General features: G+C 42.9%; 1 protein-coding gene across 1 annotated transcript in view; it reads left to right on the forward strand.

The window, feature by feature from the left end:
• Nucleotides 1–20,146, forward strand: part of adamts17 (ADAM metallopeptidase with thrombospondin type 1 motif, 17) — a 583,128-nt gene that overhangs the window by 458,472 nt on the left and 104,510 nt on the right. The window contains exons 14-15 of the mRNA XM_072278384.1: nt 9,980–10,107; nt 15,586–15,706. Of these exons, the coding sequence (XP_072134485.1) occupies nt 9,980–10,107; nt 15,586–15,706 (249 nt within the window). The remainder of the gene's footprint in view (nt 1–9,979; nt 10,108–15,585; nt 15,707–20,146) is intronic.

Below are 20,146 nucleotides of genomic sequence, written 5' to 3' on the forward strand. Positions count from 1 at the left end.
TGCCGGAAAAGATTCACAAAACCATTATGATCTACTGCAATCCTCCACACAGTGAGACAGTGGGCAGACGTAGCAAACAAAGCCAAATCCTGTAAGGTTATGAGCAGGCCTAATTGACACTAATCCAATTGTGTCCGAAATGTATGACCAGCCAAATTAATAAGATCCTGTGGTTAAAGTTTCTGCCTGCTCATAAATGCAAGTGACATTGCCTTCAGGACCTGTAATTGATGCACGATTTTCAGTTGTGTCTGGAACTGAGCTGCCCTCAGTACATTCACTGCCAGCAGCTTCCTATCATCGGGGAACACTGGTGTCTGCGGCATGAGGCATATGTTGTGTGTGGTCAGCAATGGAAAACTTTGCTGATATTACTAGCAGTGAATTAATAGCTGAGGAAACTGTCTGCCCTGTGAGGAATGAGCAACTTGGCAGTTTTGGCCCTTTTTGTTTAATTTCTGCTCTGATCTTCATTTTGTTCCAACTAAATTAGTTCCCACACTTTTTATTTTAAGTCCTAAAGCCCCACATGTGCAAACAAGAAAGATTGGTGATCTGCAACTTGAGATGAGTCTGCCATGTTCAGTTTTCCTAACATGTTCCTCAACTATTACACAGGAGTAAAATCACTTGTTATTTGTAAACTTCTCACAAGCTGGAAAGAAAGATGCGGCTCTTTCTCACTTGCCTGGAAAAGATGCGGGACAGTTACCAGTGTGGAAGTTTGAAGCCCAACTCAGAACTGGCCAAGTGATTCTTTCTTAGAAACTTGGATTAATGACATTTAACTTGGTACAAGCGGTGATGGAGAAGTTAGAGAGGAGAAGGTGCAATTTCCATTTTCACTGCACTTTGAAATCTATGAAAATGAAAATTAATCTAGAACAAGCAGTTGATCTGCAATTTATCAGCATATGTGTAGGTAAAAATCACCCACCTAAAACCAAAAAACAAAATAGCTGGTGTGAATTTGTGAGCGAAATGGCTGTAAACTCTGTGCAAAGTGCAGCTCTAACAGGAGATTGAACTGAGGACAGGAAACAGTGCACAATCCGAGGGCAAGGATCTAGGGGTTTCGGAGAATTATTATGTGGTAGAGTCTGTTCCAGTCAAGGTGAGGGCTTTCATCGGCTGAACGGCACCTCTCATCACAGATTGTTCATGTGAAGGATTAACGATGAAAATCAAACAGTGGTATGTTGCAAACTGGCCAATTGTTTAGTGGTAAAAGCTGATTAAAACTGGAAAGTTGGCAGTTGGAGTTTCCAGCCCTGACTCTGCACAATAACATGTATAAGAGCTAGTGTACAGCCAGGTCTAGAGGGAGTCAGACTTGGCAGTTCTCAGTCAAAGCAAAAGCTCAGGTATGCTAGTACTTCTGAGTATGGCGCTCATTTCCAAATGGAGCGATATTGAAATTGGCCCACAATAACATAACTGGCACTCATCGAAATTCTTTACAGGCCAACTCCACTCCTTATTACAACTGAGTTTTTATTCTTCTCAGTCATCTGGTCAATTTATATTGGAAGGCAGAGAGGTGGAGTGACTATCATGGCAAAACTCGCCAATTACTAAGTTCATGCTTCAACAGCATACAAGGAGGAGAGAGAACAGTTACTTTTTTTTGACAAATCTGAATTTAGTGCCTGAACTTGCTACGCCTGATTTAGCAAAGAGTGTGGTATTTGCCATATCTGATATATGTGCAGAATGATGAATCACATCTTGCAGTTTACATCCTGCATTGCCAATGATTTATTTTAAAGTCGATAACATGTGCTAGTGAAATAAAAAAAAAACTGATCCTTGTTTTGTCACAAATGACGTGGAAGGATTTTAAAATGATCTCTGCGTTGGACTTCCCCTACTGCTTTATGTTGGAGAGACTAAAACTTTGGTACTTTCTTATCTTAGGGGATCCCTTCTAAATTAATTATTTGTATCCTGTCCAAGTCCTAAGCATCATGGACTGTAGAACCTGTTGTTCTAGTGAAACTGGTAAACAGTGTGATGGTGTGTAGGATTCTTCAATAACATTCAATGCACAGGCCAAGAAGGATGGCAATTATGTCTGAATACCCTTGCTGATGGTTCATGTCCCTATGTGCATGAGAGAAATATTAAAACTGCTGTACTCAGAGCTGGAATCTATCAGCTATAGCATGCCAAGTGAATGTTACCCAATGCAGTGGGTAAGAGTTACCTGTAACAGGCACTTTCTGCGCAGGCAGAGGTGCAACGTTGAAAGAATAACTTGCAAGCTATTGTTACCCCAGGCACTGATGTGATATATCCTCTGATGACACATCAGCATCCATTAATTGAGGGGATGAACTGCAAAGGACGTTTGCATTGTAAATCTCAGACATCATTAAAATAGGCTACAGATGCAAGAAGAATTTGGCCTATAATCTGGTGCATCATACTCAAGGACTCCTGACGAGATACAACACGGACACAGGCCCTGAAGCCCACTGAATCCATGCTGGCCATCAACCACCCATTTATACTAATCCTACACCAATCCCACACTCACAGCAACCCCCTCAATCTACACTTCTCGGCGTCCTGTTAACCGACCAATCTGCAAGACTTAGGGTTTGGGAAAAGTGGAACACTGCGTGGAACACAGGGAGAATGTGCAAACTCCACACATACAGCTCCCAGGATCAGGATTGAACCCGAGTCTCTGGCTTGGCTAGCTGTGCCCTTTCATTAGAACAGTTCTGTGCACTCCTTTCATTTTCTCTCTTCCATCTCAGACTTCTAGCAACCCATTGACTTTGCTTGTGCACAACACTGTTGGTCCTGTGGCGTAATGGAATGTGAGGCAGCAATGCCCCTCTCCCCACACCAGTCCACAGACTAGTGGAGGACACCATGGACAGGCTGTCAAATAGCAATCAGATGTCCGCTGGAGACAGGAGACTGCAGATGCTGGAATCTGGAACAACAAACTGAAGGAACTGAATATGTCGGACAGCATCCATGGAGGGAAATAAACAGTCAACATTTTGGATTGAAACCCTTCATCTGGATTGAAAGATATCTCTCCCCCACCCCATTTCAAATCCAGATGAAGGTTCCCCACTTGAAATGTTGATTGCCCATTTGCCTCCACAGATGCTGCCTGACTGATCGAGTTCCTCCAGCACTTTGTGTGTTGCTCATGTGTCATCTGCTTGCTACTGATCAATTTGCCTTCTACCAGGACCACTCCATCCAGACCTTCTTTCAGACCTACTCCTGAGTGGGTAGTTGGATTTCCGAGTACGTTTCTCTGTGACTGCCCTTGAAATCAGTATTTTGGCTGAGTGTAGCATTAACTACCCCTGATTAAACTGAGAATTAATGATAAAGTGACCATCTATTACTGGCCTTGTATAAACATGGATGAAGGTGTTATCCCCATCCTGATCCAAGTGGGCAGTTCGGGCTTCCTGACGTACTGCCTTACTAGCTGGTTCTGTGCGTTTCTAGGAGGAATGAAGCTTGAATGATTCCTGCTGGAGAATGAGATGCCAGCGGTTCAGTTGTTGTGTGCCAATCCCTGTATCTGTATGTCAGATAGCACAGTTCTATGGCTGCCTGTTTAGTGAAGTGAATAATCTATTCTGGCCAAGCACAGTATATGGCAGAAATCAGCTGAAGCCTAAAGAGAAGAGGCATTTGCTTTAAGGTTTCTTTTCTTTATTTTGTAATTTCCACTTTCCTTTTCAGCGTTATTGGGTTTTGAGATGATCACTGTTTCTTCATTATGTGTTACTGCTATGTCCATTTCTCCAATTTATCAATCCCACAGGAATATAATACAAACCACAGATAACTGATCAACCATGTTCAGAAATTAGCACAAAGCCCATCCATCTGTCCAACTCCATTTCCTCCCTCCCGCGCATACACATGCACAATGTTCACCAGTCCGCCATTAGGGATAAAGTCATGAGAAAGGATGTAGAGCTACCAGTAACTTGGTCAGAATCTGTGCATTTTTGTAAGGCAATCCAGTGTTGTTCAACTGTTGTACAGTCTTCACTCACCCCATCCCTCCAGTACTCCAACTTCCTTTTTTTTTTTGTCTTTCTCCATTTCGGAATTGTGAAATTAGTTGTCTTGTGGCAGCTGTACAATGCAAGCCATTAGCCAGAAAGTAAATAGGTATATAGACAGATAAATAGTGCAAAAAAGGAAGGACGAGGTAGTGTTCATGGACCATTTATAATGGCAGAGGGGAAGAAGCTGTCCCCAAAACATGGAGTGTAGATCTCCAGGCTCTTGTACCTCCCTCCTGATGGTAGTAATGAGAAGAGGGCATGTCCCAGATGGTGGGGTTCTTTAATGAGAAACCACCCTTTGAAAATGCCCTCAATGTTGAGGAGGCTTGTGCCCATGATGGAGCTGGCTGACTCTACAATCCTCTGCAGCCTGTTTCGATCCTGCTCATTGGAGCCTCCGTAACAGGCAGTGATGCAACCAGTCAGGATGCTCTCCACTGTACTTCTGCAGAAACGTGCAGGGCTTCAGCCTGAAACATCAGCAGTTCGTTTTCCAACCCCCCCCCCCCCCACCCCCACACAGATGCTGAGATTTACTGAGTTCCTCCAGCAGATCGATTGTTGCTCCAGATTCTAGCACCTGCAGTTCCTTGTGTCTCAAAGATGTGTGGGTTTGCAAGCTTAACTCATTGCTGTAAATTCCCTCTTGTCTTTGAGTGAGTGGTTGTTTCTGGAGAGGATTAATGGAAATGTGGGTGAATAGGGTAACATCGTAGCACAGCAGTTAACGTAAGGTTGCTACAGCACCAGCGATCCACGTTAAGTTGGGCCATTGTTTATAAGGAGTTTGTATATTCTCCCTGGGTTTCCTCAAGTGCTCTGGTTTGCTCCCACATCCCAAAGATGTACAGGTCAGTAGGTTAATTGGTCACAGAGGTGTAATTGGATGACATGGACCCATTGGGCCAGAAGGGCCTGTTACTGTTTTGTATCTCTTGAGCTTAAATAAAATGGGATTAATATAGGATTAACGTAAATGAGTGGAAAACAAACCATTGGAGGAACTGAGTGGGTTGAGCAGTGCCTGTAGGTGCAAAAAGACCAGATTGAGAGCTTGCATAAGGGGGAGATAGACAGTATAATGAAATTAGAGGGAGGGGTGAGGCAGGGGCTGGTAGGTGACAGGTGGATCCAGGTGAAGGGATGGGTGATGGGCAGATAGATGGAGACAGTGTGGATTCAGACAAGAGCAGCTGGTAGATGATAGGAACAGGTAGATGAAGAGAGGGATAACATTTTTAAAAGGAGCAGGAAAAGGATAAAGTGAAGGTAATGGCAGAGGATGCAAGTACTAAAATATGATGAGCAAGGAAGGTGATGTGGAACCAGGTAAAGGAGGAATGATGGGCAGATGGAACAGTTGGTGTTGGGAGAGGGGAACTAATGGATATAGTGTGTGGGTGATAGGAAATGGGACCAGTTGGGAGAGGGAAGAAACTATTGATCAGATGGAGAGAGAAAGGAGACAGGGAGTGTGGGTATTCTGAGGATGGAAAGTTCAATGCACTTACCATTTGGTTGTAGACAACCCAGGCAGAATAAGAATGTCTTCTTCTATTTTGAGTTTGGCTGCACATTTGCAGTGGAGAAGGCTGGGAATAGATAGGTCAGTGTTGGAATGAGAAGGGGAATTGGAATTGGTTTATTATTGTCACATGTACTGAGGTGCAATGAAAAGCTTGTCCTGCATACTGTTCTTACAGGTCAAATCATTACACAATTGGTTGTGGTAGTACAAGGCAAAACAATAACAATGCAGAATAAAGTGCAACAGTTCAGAGAATGTGCAGTACATGTAGACAATGTGGTGCAAGGTCAAAATGAAATAGATTTTGAGGACAAGAGACCATTTTATCATACTAGGGAAGCATTCAATAGTTTTATAACAGTGGGGTAGAAGCTGTTCTTGAGCTTGGTGGTAAGTGCTTTCTGGCTTTTGTATCTTCTATCCTATGGGAAAGGGATGAAAAGAAAATGTCCAGGATGGGTGGGGTCTGTGATTATGAAACTGTAAGATATAGGAGCAGAATTAAGCGATTTGGTCCGAGTCAGCTCCACCATTTCATCACGACTGATCCATTTTCTTGTCAGCGCTAATCTCCTGCCATCTCTCTATATCCCTTCATGTCTTGTCCGATCAAGAATCTATCAGTCTCTGCCTTAAATATTCATATAGACTTAGCCTCCATAGCTGCCTGTGGCAACAAATTCCACAGATTCAACACTCGCTAGCTAAAGAAATTTCCCTTCATCTTTGCTCTAAAAGGACACCCCTCTATTCTGAGACTGTGTCCTCTGGTTCTACATTCTCCCACCACAGGAAACATCCTCTCCACATCCATTCTATCAAGACATTTCACTTTGTTAAGTTTCAATTTAATATTCTAGTGAATACAGGCCCAGAGCCATCAAACACTCATCGTATAACAAGCCTTTCAATCCTGGAATGATTTTTGTGAACCCCCTTTGAACCCTTTCCAGTTTCAGCACATCCTTTCCAAGATAAGGGGCCCAAAACTGTTCACAATCTTCTAAGTGAAGCCTCACCAGTGCTTTATAAGGCCTCAACATGACATCCTTGCTTTTATATTCTAGTCCTCTGGAAATGAGTGCTAACATTGCGTTTGCCTTCCTCATCACAGACTCAACCTACAAATTAACCTTTAAGGGATCCTGCACAAGGACTCCCAAGTTTCTTTGTGCCTCAGATTTTTGAATTTTCTCTCCATTTAGAAAATAGTCTACCCTTTCATTTCTTCTACTAAAGTGCATGACCATACACTTTCTGATACTGTATTCCATCTGCCACTTCTTTGCCAATTCTGCTAATCTGTCTAATTCCTTCTGTAGCCTCTCTACTTCCTTAAAACTACCTACCCCTCCAGCTTTTTTTCTGTATCATTCGCAAGCTTTGCAACTAAGCCATCAATTGTATCATCCAAGTCATTGACATATAATGTAAAAAGAAGCAGTCCCAACACAGACCTCTGAGAACATCACTAGTCACTGACAGCCAACCAGAAAAGGCTCCCTTTATTCCCTCTCTTTGTCTCCTGCCAATTAGCAAGTCCTCTACCCATGCTAGAATCTTTCCTGTAATACTTGTCAAACAGCTTCATGAGTGGCACCTTCAGCCACCTCTCGTATTGGTTGCTTTACTGAGGCAGCAAGAAGTATATAGACAAGGCTGATTTCCGTGGAGTCGAAATGGCATGAACATTCCCTCCCACAATCCAACGATGTGTGGGTTTGTAGGTTAATTCATGACTGTAAATTGCCCCTAGTGTGTAATCTGGGATAGAATCTGGGAGTGGGAGGAGAGTTTATCAGAGTGTGGGGAGGATAATAAGTGGGATCCAAAGTACATTTATTAGCAAAGTATGCAGTTTGCAACCCTGAGATTCATGTTCCCCACAGATTCCCACAAAATAAAGAAAAGCATGGAACCCATTCAAAGAATAAACATCAAACATCCCCCTCCACGCAGTGCAAAGAACAGGTGAAAAACTCAGAATATAAAACACAAAATTGAAAGAGTCCAGCCATATTCAGTTCAGATCAGTGTTCGTTATCTGTAGGCCACCCCGATTCAAAATTACCCAACATAGCAACAAAACAAGGAGTGACTACAAACCAGAAACACATTATAATGTGCACTCCAGAGTCCAATCCACATACCCTGTCGATTAAACCTTGCACAAAACCCGTAACTCCAGCACCATCTTCTGACAGCATCAAGGGGGAGAGAGAGAGACCATTCAAATGCAGGGACCTTCCTTTGGGAGCAGTGAGAGAGAGAGAGAGAGAGAGAGAGAGAGAGATCGTCACCTGCAGATGCCTTCCTCCAGCAGCGAGTGAGAGGCTGGTAGATGGAGCTGAACACCTGCTCGCCTCAATGATTTCGATCTTCCTCGGCACTTTAATCAGTGAGATCTCACTAATTAAAGTACTGTAGTCAGCATGGTTTCCTCAAGGAAAAATTTTGTCTGCCAAATCTGTTGGAATTCTTTCAAGATGTCATAGCCTCGGGCCTCCACTCTATCCTGTTCCACCTTAAAAACGATGCCTCGTACACCAGGATGTTGTCCATTGATTTCAGCTCTGCATTTAACACAATCATTGCTCAGAGGCTGGTGGGTGAACTGTCCTCGATGAGACTCAACACCTCTCTCTGTAACTTGGACTTATTGACGGAAAGACCCCAGTCAGTCCAAGTTGGCAGCAACATCTCAAGCTCCATCACACTGAGCACTGGTGCCCACCAGGATTATGTGCTCAGTCTGTTGCAATTCACACCCATGACTGTACTGTCAGATTCAACACAAACCACATCATCAACTACAAATACAACAGTAGTTGGCCTCATCAATACCAGTGATGAGTTGGCATACAGAGAGGAGGTAGAGATGCTTATCAGATGGTGTGAGAACAACAACCTGAGTCTCAACATAGACAAGACGAAAGGGATGATTGTGGACTTCAGGAAGGTACAGACCAATCATTCTCCATTGCACATCAGTGACTTTACCGTGGACAGAGTGAAGAGCACCAAGTTTCTTGGTGTGCACGCAATGAACAGTCTACTGTAGACCCACAATACCTCCTCACTAGTCAAGAAAGCATGGCAGTATCTACACTTTCTGAGATTAAGGTGTGCAAGGCTTCCCACCCCCATTCTAACAACTTTCTGCAAGTGCACCATTGAGAGTCCTATCTGTCTGCATTGTTTTGTGGTATGGATGCCGCAAGGCTTCGGACTACAAGGCAGTTAAAACCACTAAGAGAATCGCTGGAGTTTCCCTCTCCCCTGTTTGTGACATTTACCGGGAGTGTTGCAGGCGAAGGGCCCAAAGCATTGTTGAGGATCCGCTACCATCAGGAAGGAGATAGAGCAACATCAGGAGTAGGACTGCCAGACTGGGCAGCAGCTTCTTTTCACAGGCTGTGAGACTAATGAACACCCTGCCACCCTGAGCTCTCATCACTAGGACAGCGAGTTGTTTGCTGTTGACCTCTGCTGTGCTTTACTACATGCATTTTGGATTATATTTTATTAACTTATTTAAGGTAATATTTTGGTTTATGCGCTGTGTGTGATATATGTTGTGTGGATGCATCATGGTCTGGAGATGCGTTGTTTTGTTTGATTGTATGTATGTACAGTCAGATGACGATAAACTTGAACTTAACCTCAACTTAGCCCTGGAGGGAGAATCTTTGGGTTAAGAGTGCAACCTTCAAAATAATAGCTTTCCATTTGTGCTATTGGTCAAGGTGCATTGAGTGAGCATTGCAGATTGCTTTGCAAAGAATTTCATATCTCATTTAAGTTTAAACAATAACCTTTAAGCATAAATGTGTATTGTCAGATTGGCACATACTTCCTAATAAAGCCATTGTGACACGGATAACACTGTCAAATAAACAAAGTTACAGTTCAGTTAGACATCTTTGATAACTGGTAAGATATATTATATCAGAAATTTAAGCAGGTCAGATTTACACAGACCCGGCCTCTCAATGTGAGCAGTACGAAGTAGACGTGAACATTTTACCCAGGGGTAGGCACATCTGATGATACACCATTCCCACCTTGTGAACCCACCACAACATGGTCTATACCCAAAACCTTTTGGCTCTTGGAGAAAAGTGTAATTGTTTCATCAATAAGAAGTAGACGGAGGATAATTTATTCAGACCACAGATAATTTAAAGGTCTGTTGCATTCACTTATTAAATACTAAAATATTTAATGTGACTGCATTATAATTAAATAAAATTAAATATTAATTTTATTTAAATTCAGTCACTTATCTTAACATTGCTTTTCCTTGTAACTGCAGGAAACTAGATTTATATTGCACGGGGTTATTAACTTGACGTGGTCTGACTGTGCTGAGAAGAACATTTTCCTTTTTCAGACATGCCTTGTGCTTTGTTTTGCTCCCCCTTTGGGAAGGAGTCTCCCGTTCTGATTGCTGACAGGGTTCTGGATGGCACTCCCTGTGGGCCCTATGAGACTGACCTCTGTGTGAATGGCAAGTGCAAGGTGAGAGCCTACATTGAAGTGATTTGCTTTAAAATCCAGGTGTTCTTAAAACAACGGAATAATTAATCCGATGTTGCTAGATCGCAGGATAATATACACACACATTGTGCTGTTCCATCTGATAATGTAATAAAGGTTTTAGTGAAATGTTTTACTGCCTCAGAGAAAAAAACACAGAAAATAAATTTTGTACAAACAGGTTAATATCAACCTATATGATGCACTTATCCCTCATAAAGTTAAGGGTCACCATGGAGAGCATTTCAGTGTCATTCTTCTCTTCTCACTGATATGTCCAGGAATGTGCTAGTGAGCATTGGTTCCAACTGAGGCCACACTCTGAACACCAATGAGCTACGGTGGCTTTAATGAAGTAAACAGTGGGAAATTGTTCACATTTATTGTGGGGAAAGCACTGCAGAACCTTGAGGGAACTCTGTGACTAAGGAACATTTGCATACGAACATGGAGGGGCGAGACTTAGAGAGGTATGGACTGAACACAGGAAATTGGCACTAGCTGGGTGGGCACTGTGGTCAGTATGGACTGCTTGGGCCAAAGGCCTGTATCTGTGCTGTGTCAGTCTAGAAATCTATGACTACAGCCATTGGTTTCTTCTTATGGCCCGTGTACAGCTTCGTCAGGTGATGCTGCACTTCACAAGCCTGTCATTAGAATACTCTCCCAACATGATTTGAATCCAGTTTTACTACAATAACTATAAATAGGTTTGTGATCTCAGTCCTTAATGTCTTGCCCCATTTCCTGATTCCATGACCCCTTGTCCGAAACACAATGGGAAGGAGAAATATCCGCCCTTCATCCAGTCAATCTAGCTATGTTAGAGCATGGTTCAAGTTCCCTCTAGCTCTTCCAAAGAATGCAAACCGAGAAAAGTTAATGCCTCCTCATAGAATGATCCCAGGTAACAATCTGGTGAACTGTGCTGTACTCCCTTTATGGAAAGTATCTCATTTCTTGGGTAAGGAGATAAAACTGCACACAATTTTCAAAGTGTATCAAAAAGGCCTTGCATAATTGTAGAAAGACTTCCTAACTTCTGTCCTAAATTCCTCACTGTCAAGGTGAGTAAATCTTTTGCTTCGTTAACTTTTTACTAACTGTTCCTTTTACCTGCATGTTTGGTTTCAGTGACCAGTGCACAAGGTCATCTATTCTCCTTATGACATCAACGTTTCCCAATCTAACCTCTAAGTATTATATCAGCTTTATGCTTTTCCTACAGATATAGATAAAGTCATACAGCAGAGTCACAGGCCTTCAGCCCACCATGTCTATGCTGACCAATGTACTCTGATCCCATTTCCTAGAAATTGACCCATAGCCTATGATGCCTTTAAATGCTCATCCAGATGTTTCTTGAATGTTAAGGCCTTCACAGCACCTCTGGCAGCGCACTGCTGTCCTACCTATCCTCGGGATGAAATAAATCCTCCTGAGCTCCAGTCTAAATCTCCTACTCCTCAGATCCAGTCTAAACCTTCTACTCCTCAGCTTAAACTTTTGTTCTTAGACATCTCAGCCATGGGGTAAATTTTTTTTACCATCTGCCCTGTCTATCTATGCCTCTAATAATTTTGTATGCCTGGATCAGGCCACCTTTGAGCCCTTTCCAACTCGAGGGTTGGGGGAGGGTGGAGGAAGAGAAAAAGAACAGCCTGTCCATTCTCTCTCCATCATTGAAGTGATCCATCCCAGTCAGGGAACATCCTGGTTAATTTCCTCTTCAGGTTAGCCTTCTCCACACCCTCTCCAGTTTAGTTTCCTCTGCCTCTGCTCCTGCTTAATCTACTCTGCAATTTCTTCAGATTTATCTCCTCCACATCCTTTCCAGGTTAGTCCCCACCACAGCCTCTCCAGGTTAATCCCCTCTGCTTCCCCTCCAGTGCATTCAAACAGTGTTGACTATTGGAACTATTCATGGTATTCCAGTTGTGGCCTAACCAATGTTTTATAAAGTTGTATCAAGACCTCTCTGCTCTTATATCTTATAGCCCAGCTAATGAAACAAACATCTAATGGGTCTTCTTCAACAGCCTTACTACATGAGCTGTCACTTTCAGGAATGTTTAGACAGATACGTCAAGATCCCTTTGCTCCTCATTTCTCCTCAAGTTCTCCATTCATTCTGTATGTTCTACCCTTGTTAAATCTCCAGAAGATCAATCAAATCACACTTAATTTTTTAAAGAAAAACAAATTCCATCTGCCAGTATTCCACTCAATGATAAATATCATTCTGTAGCCTAAGACTGTCCTTCTCACTATCAACACTCACTAATTTTTATGTAATCTTCTAATCATAACTCTTACATCTACTTCTAAATTGTTAGAAACATAGAAAACATACAGCACAATACAGGCCCTTCGGCCCACAAAGCTGTGCCGAACATATCCCTACCTTAGAACTATCTAGGCTTTACCCATAGCCCTCTATTTTTCTAAGCTCCATGTAGCCATTCAGGAGTCTCTTAAAAGACCCTATTGTTTCTTCCTCCACCACCGCTGCCGGCAGCCCATTCCACGCACTCACCACTCTCTGCGTAAAAAAACTTACCGCCGATATCTCCTCTGTACCTACTTCCAAGCACCTTAAAACTATGCATTCTCGTGCTAGCTATTTCAGCCCTGAATAATTTTTTAAAAAGGTCACTATATGCAAAGCACTTTGGGGTTAGTGTAATTGACGACCAGAACTGATCCCTGTGATAGATCACTGGCTAACAGATTTCCATTTCCATAAGCAACCCTCCTGTCAGTTGTCTCATTGCTTCTTCTGAGCTGAGACGTCCACAGGGGTCACAAGAATCTCAGATATATTGGACAAGCCTGGAGTCCTGGTTCTAGGATCCTTGCACCTGACTCACCCTAATGCACCTCTTCTTGTTCCTGACCACATAACAATGCCTTAGCATTTAATCTAAGGAGTAGTGGATGCTTCCAGAAGCAAGAGATCCAGGTCACTTTTTCTAACCTTGATGCCTGGGTGCTGGCTGCTAAATGATGGTACTGACTCTTCTTCAGTCGGTGAGCTGACAGCGATCACTGCGATTGGTGCCAGCTGTCCTTCCAATACTTATTCCATGCTACAGGAATCCGCTCCAGACTAGTCTCATCTTGTCCGGGTAGATGGGGCTTGTCAGACATGGTTGGCAGCTCATCTAGAAGGAAAACTCTGATCTCAAATCTCTGCTGCCTTCTGGCTATACCCATTCATGGGGAAGGCTTCTGGAGTAAACCCAGAGGGAACAGTCTGGAGCTGGGGACCCTTCATTGAGTTCAAAGCTGACGGACAACTCGTCCAATCCTGTTGGTGCTAAACTGTATTGGTCTCTGGATTCATGAGCTGTGTAAAGAAGGCAGCCTACTATATGGACAACAGCAGCATGGGCACCTTGCTCTCCATATCGTACTGCAACTCAGACAGCTATGATGCAACATCCATCATCGACTCTGACCAACAGAGGGCCTCAGGAATCCCATCCTGACACAGACTTAAAGCAAGCTCTTTCACCTCAGAAGAATTATCCATGCAGAATTCCAACTGGCTTTCAAAAAGGAAACAAAGTTTTGAAAAGAATATTGGATGTGGGAAATAGGGCAGAGTCTGTATACTGTCCAGCGCAAGTAAAGGTGTGAAAGGCAGAGTGAACTCTATTGACTCTAGATAGAGGGATGTATTGATCTAATCACACAGGAGAATTTGCACCTGTGGAGTGTTTATATTGACTACTGAGCTCTCATATTGATCCTTGAAATAGCGGCTTGTTGGCCTTTTTGAAAAGGAAGTGGAGGATTATCAAAACAAGGAAATTGTTTGAAGAGCTGAAGAGTAAAAAAATCAGCTGTTTCTGAGAGGGCACAGACAGGATAGCTAAACTGCTGTAATATTCCCTCCCCAGCTGTTCCCACTCACCCTCGGTCGGTATGTCCCACATTCTCTCCCTGTGTCCGTGTCAGACTCTGCTTAGAGCTGGTGTGCATGTGCTCTCAAATGATGCATGGACATTAGGGTCCTTCACAAGTTAAACCCCATTTTTGGGAGGCAGGGTCTTCATGCGCAACAGGTGCTATAATTGGGCTGTATCACTTTGAGAGATCAGAGGGCATGTGGTGTGGGAAGTAAGGGACATATCAATCCATTACAAGAGGAATTGTTCTGAAAATGGAGCTTTGTCTTGGAGCTCCACTCATCTCCTAAGAGTGTGTGGTGCTGGCACTCAACAAGCTCTGAAATATGTTTCTCAATAACATACAGCGAAGAGGGAAATTAAAAATAAATGAAAGTATTGTTGAAAATATCTGTCAAAAGCATCCTAACCATTCCCACTGAGCTGTTCTGTGCTTGTAAGAAAAACATGTTATCATAACAGACTGCACCCTGAATAGAACCACCACAGTATTGAACACTCAGGGTAGGAGACTCATTGATGAATTACTGAGCTTAACATCAATTGTTGAGAGCAGAAGCAATTATCACAAGAGCATTGGCAATTGTTTTAAAAAGCATAAGTGGGGACCTTACAGACATTTTATGAATTAAGCGCATGCTCAAGTACAATTCTACCCTCCACCAGCAATAACACATATGTTGAAAGGTCATTATTGTATTTTATATCAAGTGTGATCTTTACAGTTTTCAAAAGTGGAGAAAGACAATACATCTTTAAACCGTTTTGAAGGATCCTCTGGAAATGCAACTTAATACAGAGCTCAGTCCCAGTGGAATTTAAACTAGAGACTAATGGATGATAATGTGTTTGGCTCAAAACATTAGACATTTATGTACTTTCTGGAACCAATTGAACAGAATTAGAAGACTAGAAATGCTGTAGGCTATGTTTACAACTCTTTCAAATAACTTTATGTGTGGTTGTTTTTTTTAGGAATTAAATGTTTAGATAGGATAAAGGTTTGATAACTGGAGTTCAAAGATAACTGAGAGAGCTGAATGATCCTCTATTTAGCACCGATGACGTCTCTGTTACTGATGCAGTGTGTCATTTTTACCCTTTGTTGTGATTGGGCGTTTTTACATCATTCAGCTCTACAGTCTGATTATTTTCTGATGACGTTTATGCATTTAATTGAGATTGCCACATAATAAAAACAGCTCATCCAGAAGGCTTGGCATTCCAGAAGGCTTTTTTTTCTTTAGTTTATTGTGTCAATCATGTAAAACTGATAGGGAGCTTGATGTATTTTGAGTAACAATAGCTAATGCTATGTCAAACAGACCAAAATCCTCCTGAATCTTTAATACCTGGCAACATTTTGATGCGTGAACTAGCAGCTCTGCTAGGAGAGTAACGCTGGTCTCAGGTCACGTGTTGCCATGTAATAACACATGATAAAACCCACACTATCCAGATCCAGCACCGGAGGATGACCTGTAATTTAATTTTGCAGAGTTTCATGAAAGAAGTGATAATGGAGGCACCTTTTTGTTGTTAACAGAAAATCGGCTGTGATGGAATCATTGGATCTGCAGCAAAAGAGGATCGTTGTGGGGTGTGTAATGGTGATGATAAGTCCTGCAAGATCATCAAAGGGGATTTCAATCAAAGCCGAGGAATGGGTGAGCACAGATATCAGCGGTTTCTCTCATCGGGCTTCTATCTTCTCCCTGGCAAGATGGCTTCAGTGTTCTCCATTTCTAAAGTCCACATACTGCAGTGAAGTAAACAATCAGAAACATCAAGGGTTTGATTGGTTAGCACTACAGGACCATTTGGGAATTATTTTCTTGGCAAATCACAAAACTAATCTTTGGGTTACGTCTGGTGAAAATGAAATTCAGTACTTCATTGCAGCTCATATTAAAGTTTGACATTCTATTAGACTGCTAATATCACTGCCCACCACCCTTGGCACTGCATTTCACTCTTTCCATTCTCTGCGTAAAAAACACTACCTCTAATATATCCTCTAGACTTTCTACTAATGACCTTAAAAGGATGTCCTCTGCTGTTAGCCATTGCCGTCCTGGGGAAAAAGGAACTGGCTGTCCACTGTATCTATGCCTGTCAATATCCTATATACCTCAATCAACTTGCGTCCTATCCTCCCTCACTCCAAAGCGAATAGTTCACTTAGCCATGTTCACCAATCAAGCCAGCATCCTTAGAAATCTCTAACGCACCTTCTCTAAAACTTTATATCCTTCCTACAATGAGATTACCAGAACTGAACACAATAGTCCAAGTGTGGTGTAATCAGAGTTTTACAGAGCTGTAACATTATCTCACAGCTCTTTAGCTAATGAAGGCCAACATACCATAAGTTTTCTTAACCACCCTATCAACCTGTGCTACAACTTTGAGGGATCTGTGGACTTGGACCCCTAGGTCCCTTTGTTTCTCCATGCTGCTACCTAATATTTTGCCTTGTATCTTGTCCAAGAGTTGCAGAGTGCAGGGGTAGTGAAAGAGGTTACCATCCAACAAACTGAAGTGCCCATAGCCAATAGCTGCAGAGGGCAGGGCTGCATATGGGGTTCCTCAGGGTCCTAATGCACCTCAGAAACAAATATATTTAACTCTTCACTATCTTCAGAAGTTGGCTATCAAGGTACCCTATTGTATCAAAGCACTTCAGTGGAATGATGTAAATGAGAAATCTCAGCCCTAGTAACGGTTGGATATAGGTGTTGTGAAGCTTACAGTCATCATGCAGATGTACGTGTCCTCACACTCCTACTGGAACCACTGTGACAGCCAGTGTATCAAACCACATTCCATTACAATGTCTTTATTACCATTCATTAATCAATGCTCAACTGCTTTTAATTGTCTTGATAGAATGGTGAAAAGGTATCATTCAATATAACTGATACTGTTGTGGGAAAAGTCAATATTTCACTAGTGAGAAGCTCAGTTTTTAAACATTTGATAAGGTGCTGCATTAAAGACATACGTAAGATAAGGATGCATAGAGTTAGGGGTGATGTATTAGCACAGATAGAGGATTGGTTAACTATAGAAAGCAGAGAGTTGGGCCACGTGGGTGTTACTCTGGCTGGCAATCAGTGGTGAATGGTGTGCGACAGAGGTCGGTGCTGGGCCTGCAACTGTTCACAGTATACATTAACGATCTGGAAGAGAGGACCGAGTGTAGCACATCTAAGTCAGCTGATGATACTAAATTGAGTGGACATGGCCCTGGGTCAGGTGAGCAGCCTATTTCACTGCCCCTGCACTCTGCAGATCTTGGACAAGATATATAGTCATGGTCATACTTTATTGATCCCGAGGGAAATTTGGTTTTGTTACAGTTGCACCAACCAAGAACAGAGTATAAATATAGCCATTTAAAACCATAAATAAGTAAATAATAATATGGAAATTATGCCAGGAAATAAGTCCAGGACCAGCCTATTGGCTCAGGGTGTCTGACCCTCCAAGGGAAGAGTTGTAAAGTTTGATGGCCACAGGCAGGAATGACTTCCTATGACGCTCAGTGTTGCAGCTCAGTGGAATGAGCCTCGGGCTGAATGTACTCCTGTGCCCACCCAGTACATTATGTAGTGGATGGGAGATATTGTCCAAGATGGCATGCAACTTGGACAGCATCCTCTTTTCAGACACCACCGTTAGAGAGTCCAGTTGTATTCCCACAACGTCACCAGCCTTATGAATGAGTTTGTTGATTCTGTTGGTGTCTGCTACCCTCAGCCTGCTGCCCCAGCACACAACAGCAAACATGATAGCACTGGCCACCACAGACTCGTAGAACATCCTCAGCATCGTCCGACAGAAGTTAAAGGATCTCAGTCTCCTCAGGAAATAGAGACGGTTCTGACCCTTCTTGTAGACAGCCTCAGTGTTCTTTGACCAGTCCGGTTTATTGTCAATTCGTATCCCCAGGTATTCGTAATCCTCCACCATGTCCACACTGACCCCCTGGATGGAAACAGGGGTCACCAGTGCCTTAGCCCTCCTCAGGTCCACCACCAGCTCCTTAGTCTTTTTCACATTAAGCTGCAGATAATTCTGCTCACACCATGTGACAAAGTTTCCTACCATAGCCCTGAACTCAGCCTCATCTCCCTTGCTGATGCATCCAACTGTGGCAGAGTCATCAGAAAACTTCTGAAGATGGCAAAACTCTGTGCAGTAGTTGAAGTCCGAGGTGTAAATGATGAAGAGAAAGGGAGACAAGACAGTCCCCTGTGGAGCCCCAGTGCTGCTGATTACTCTGTCGGACACACAGTGTCGCAAGCACACGTACTGTGGTCTGCCAGACAGATAATCAATAATCCATGACACCAGGAAAGCATCCACCTGCATTGCTGTCAGTTTCTCCCCCAGCAGAGCAGGGCAGATGGTGTTGAACGCACTGGAGAAGTCAAAAAACATGACCCTCACAGTGCTCGTTGGCTTGTCCAGGTGGGCGTAGACACGGTTCAGCAGGTAAACGATGGCATCCTCAACTCCTAGTCGGGGCTGGTAGGCGAACTGGAGGGGATCTAAGTGTGGCCTGACCATAGGCCGGAGCAGCTCCAGAACAAGTCTCTCCAGGGTCTTCATGATGTTGGAGGTCAATGCCACTGGTCTGTAGTCATTGAGGCCGCTGGGGCGCGGCGTCTTCGGCACAGGGACGAGGCAAAATATAAGGTTAGTGACAAGATTCTTAGTAGTGTAGAGGAAGAGAGGGATCTAGGGGTGCAAGTCTACAGATCTCTCAAAGTTGCCGCACAGGTTGATAGGATGGTTAAGAAGACTTATGGTATGTTGGCCTTCATTAGCTAAAGAGCTGTGAGGTAATGTTACAGCTCTGTAAAACTCTGATTACACCACACTTGGACTATTGTGTTCAGTTCTGGTAATCTCATTGTAGGAAGGATATAGAAGCCTCAGGATACGTGAGAATAGATTTAGGATGGAGGTGAGGAGGATCTGCTTTTCCCAGAGAGTGGTGAATCTGTGAAATTCTCTGCCCAGTGAAGCAGTGAAGACTACCTCAGTAAATATATCTAAGGCAAGGTTGGTTAGATTTTTGCATAGTAGGGGAATTAAGGGTTATGGGGAAAAGGCAGATAGGTGGAGGTGAGTCCATGGCCAGATCAGTCATGACCTTACTGAATGGCGGAGCAGGCTCAATGGGCCAGATGGCCAACTCCTGCTCCTATTTCCGATGTTCTTATTTGTGTCACCAGCTATCCTACCCATTCATTTTTGGAATTTATATTTTCTAAAGCTGTGGTAAGTGGTACTGAATTCCAGCTGACAGTAAATGGCTCTTTGAAGAAACTATTCAACCAATCCCATCCTCCTGCTCTTTGGCTGTTGCCCTGCAGTTTTTTAAAACTTTTAAATAAAGTAAATCATGATTCTCCCAACACTCCTGAAGATTGAACAGTGAAGCATCTCAATTACTGTATTCAGCATTATGAAAAGAGCAGGTACTCTGAAACAACAACTAGAGAGCATGAGCCGTAAGAGAAAGTTTGACAAGCTTGTATCGTTTTCTCTGCACTGTCAGATCTGATAGACTTTTCCAAATAAGAGAGGTGGATAATCAGAATCTTTTCCCCAGGGTAGAAATGTCCAATATTAGAGGATATGCATTTAAAGCAAGAAGGGGAAAGTGTAAGGGAGCTGTGTGAGAAAAGTTTTTTTTAACACTGTGAGTGATAGTTACCTGCCAGAGGTAGTGGTGGAAGCACATACGACAGTGGCATTTAAAAGGCTATTAAATAGACACATTGGTATGCAGAGAATGGAGGGATATGGATTATGCATGCAGAAGAGATTTAGTTTAATTTGGCATTGCATTCAGCATAGATCTGTGAGCTGTACTGTTTTATGTATGTTCTAGCACATGCTTACAACATGCAAGTTAGGAAATAGAGACTGATTGTATTTTCTAAGGTATTTTCAACACCTTTGAAAATGAAATGTGAGGAACTCTCCCAGTGGCTGCAGGAACAGGCTATCAACCATCCTTTCAGTCCATGAATGCAAATTCTAGTTGAATACTTTTGTGGAAGGAAATGGGACACCAGTGCTCTGCTGGG

Source organism: Mobula birostris, chromosome 14, assembly GCF_030028105.1.
Source record: "Mobula birostris isolate sMobBir1 chromosome 14, sMobBir1.hap1, whole genome shotgun sequence".
Lineage (NCBI taxonomy): Eukaryota > Metazoa > Chordata > Chondrichthyes > Myliobatiformes > Myliobatidae > Mobula > Mobula birostris.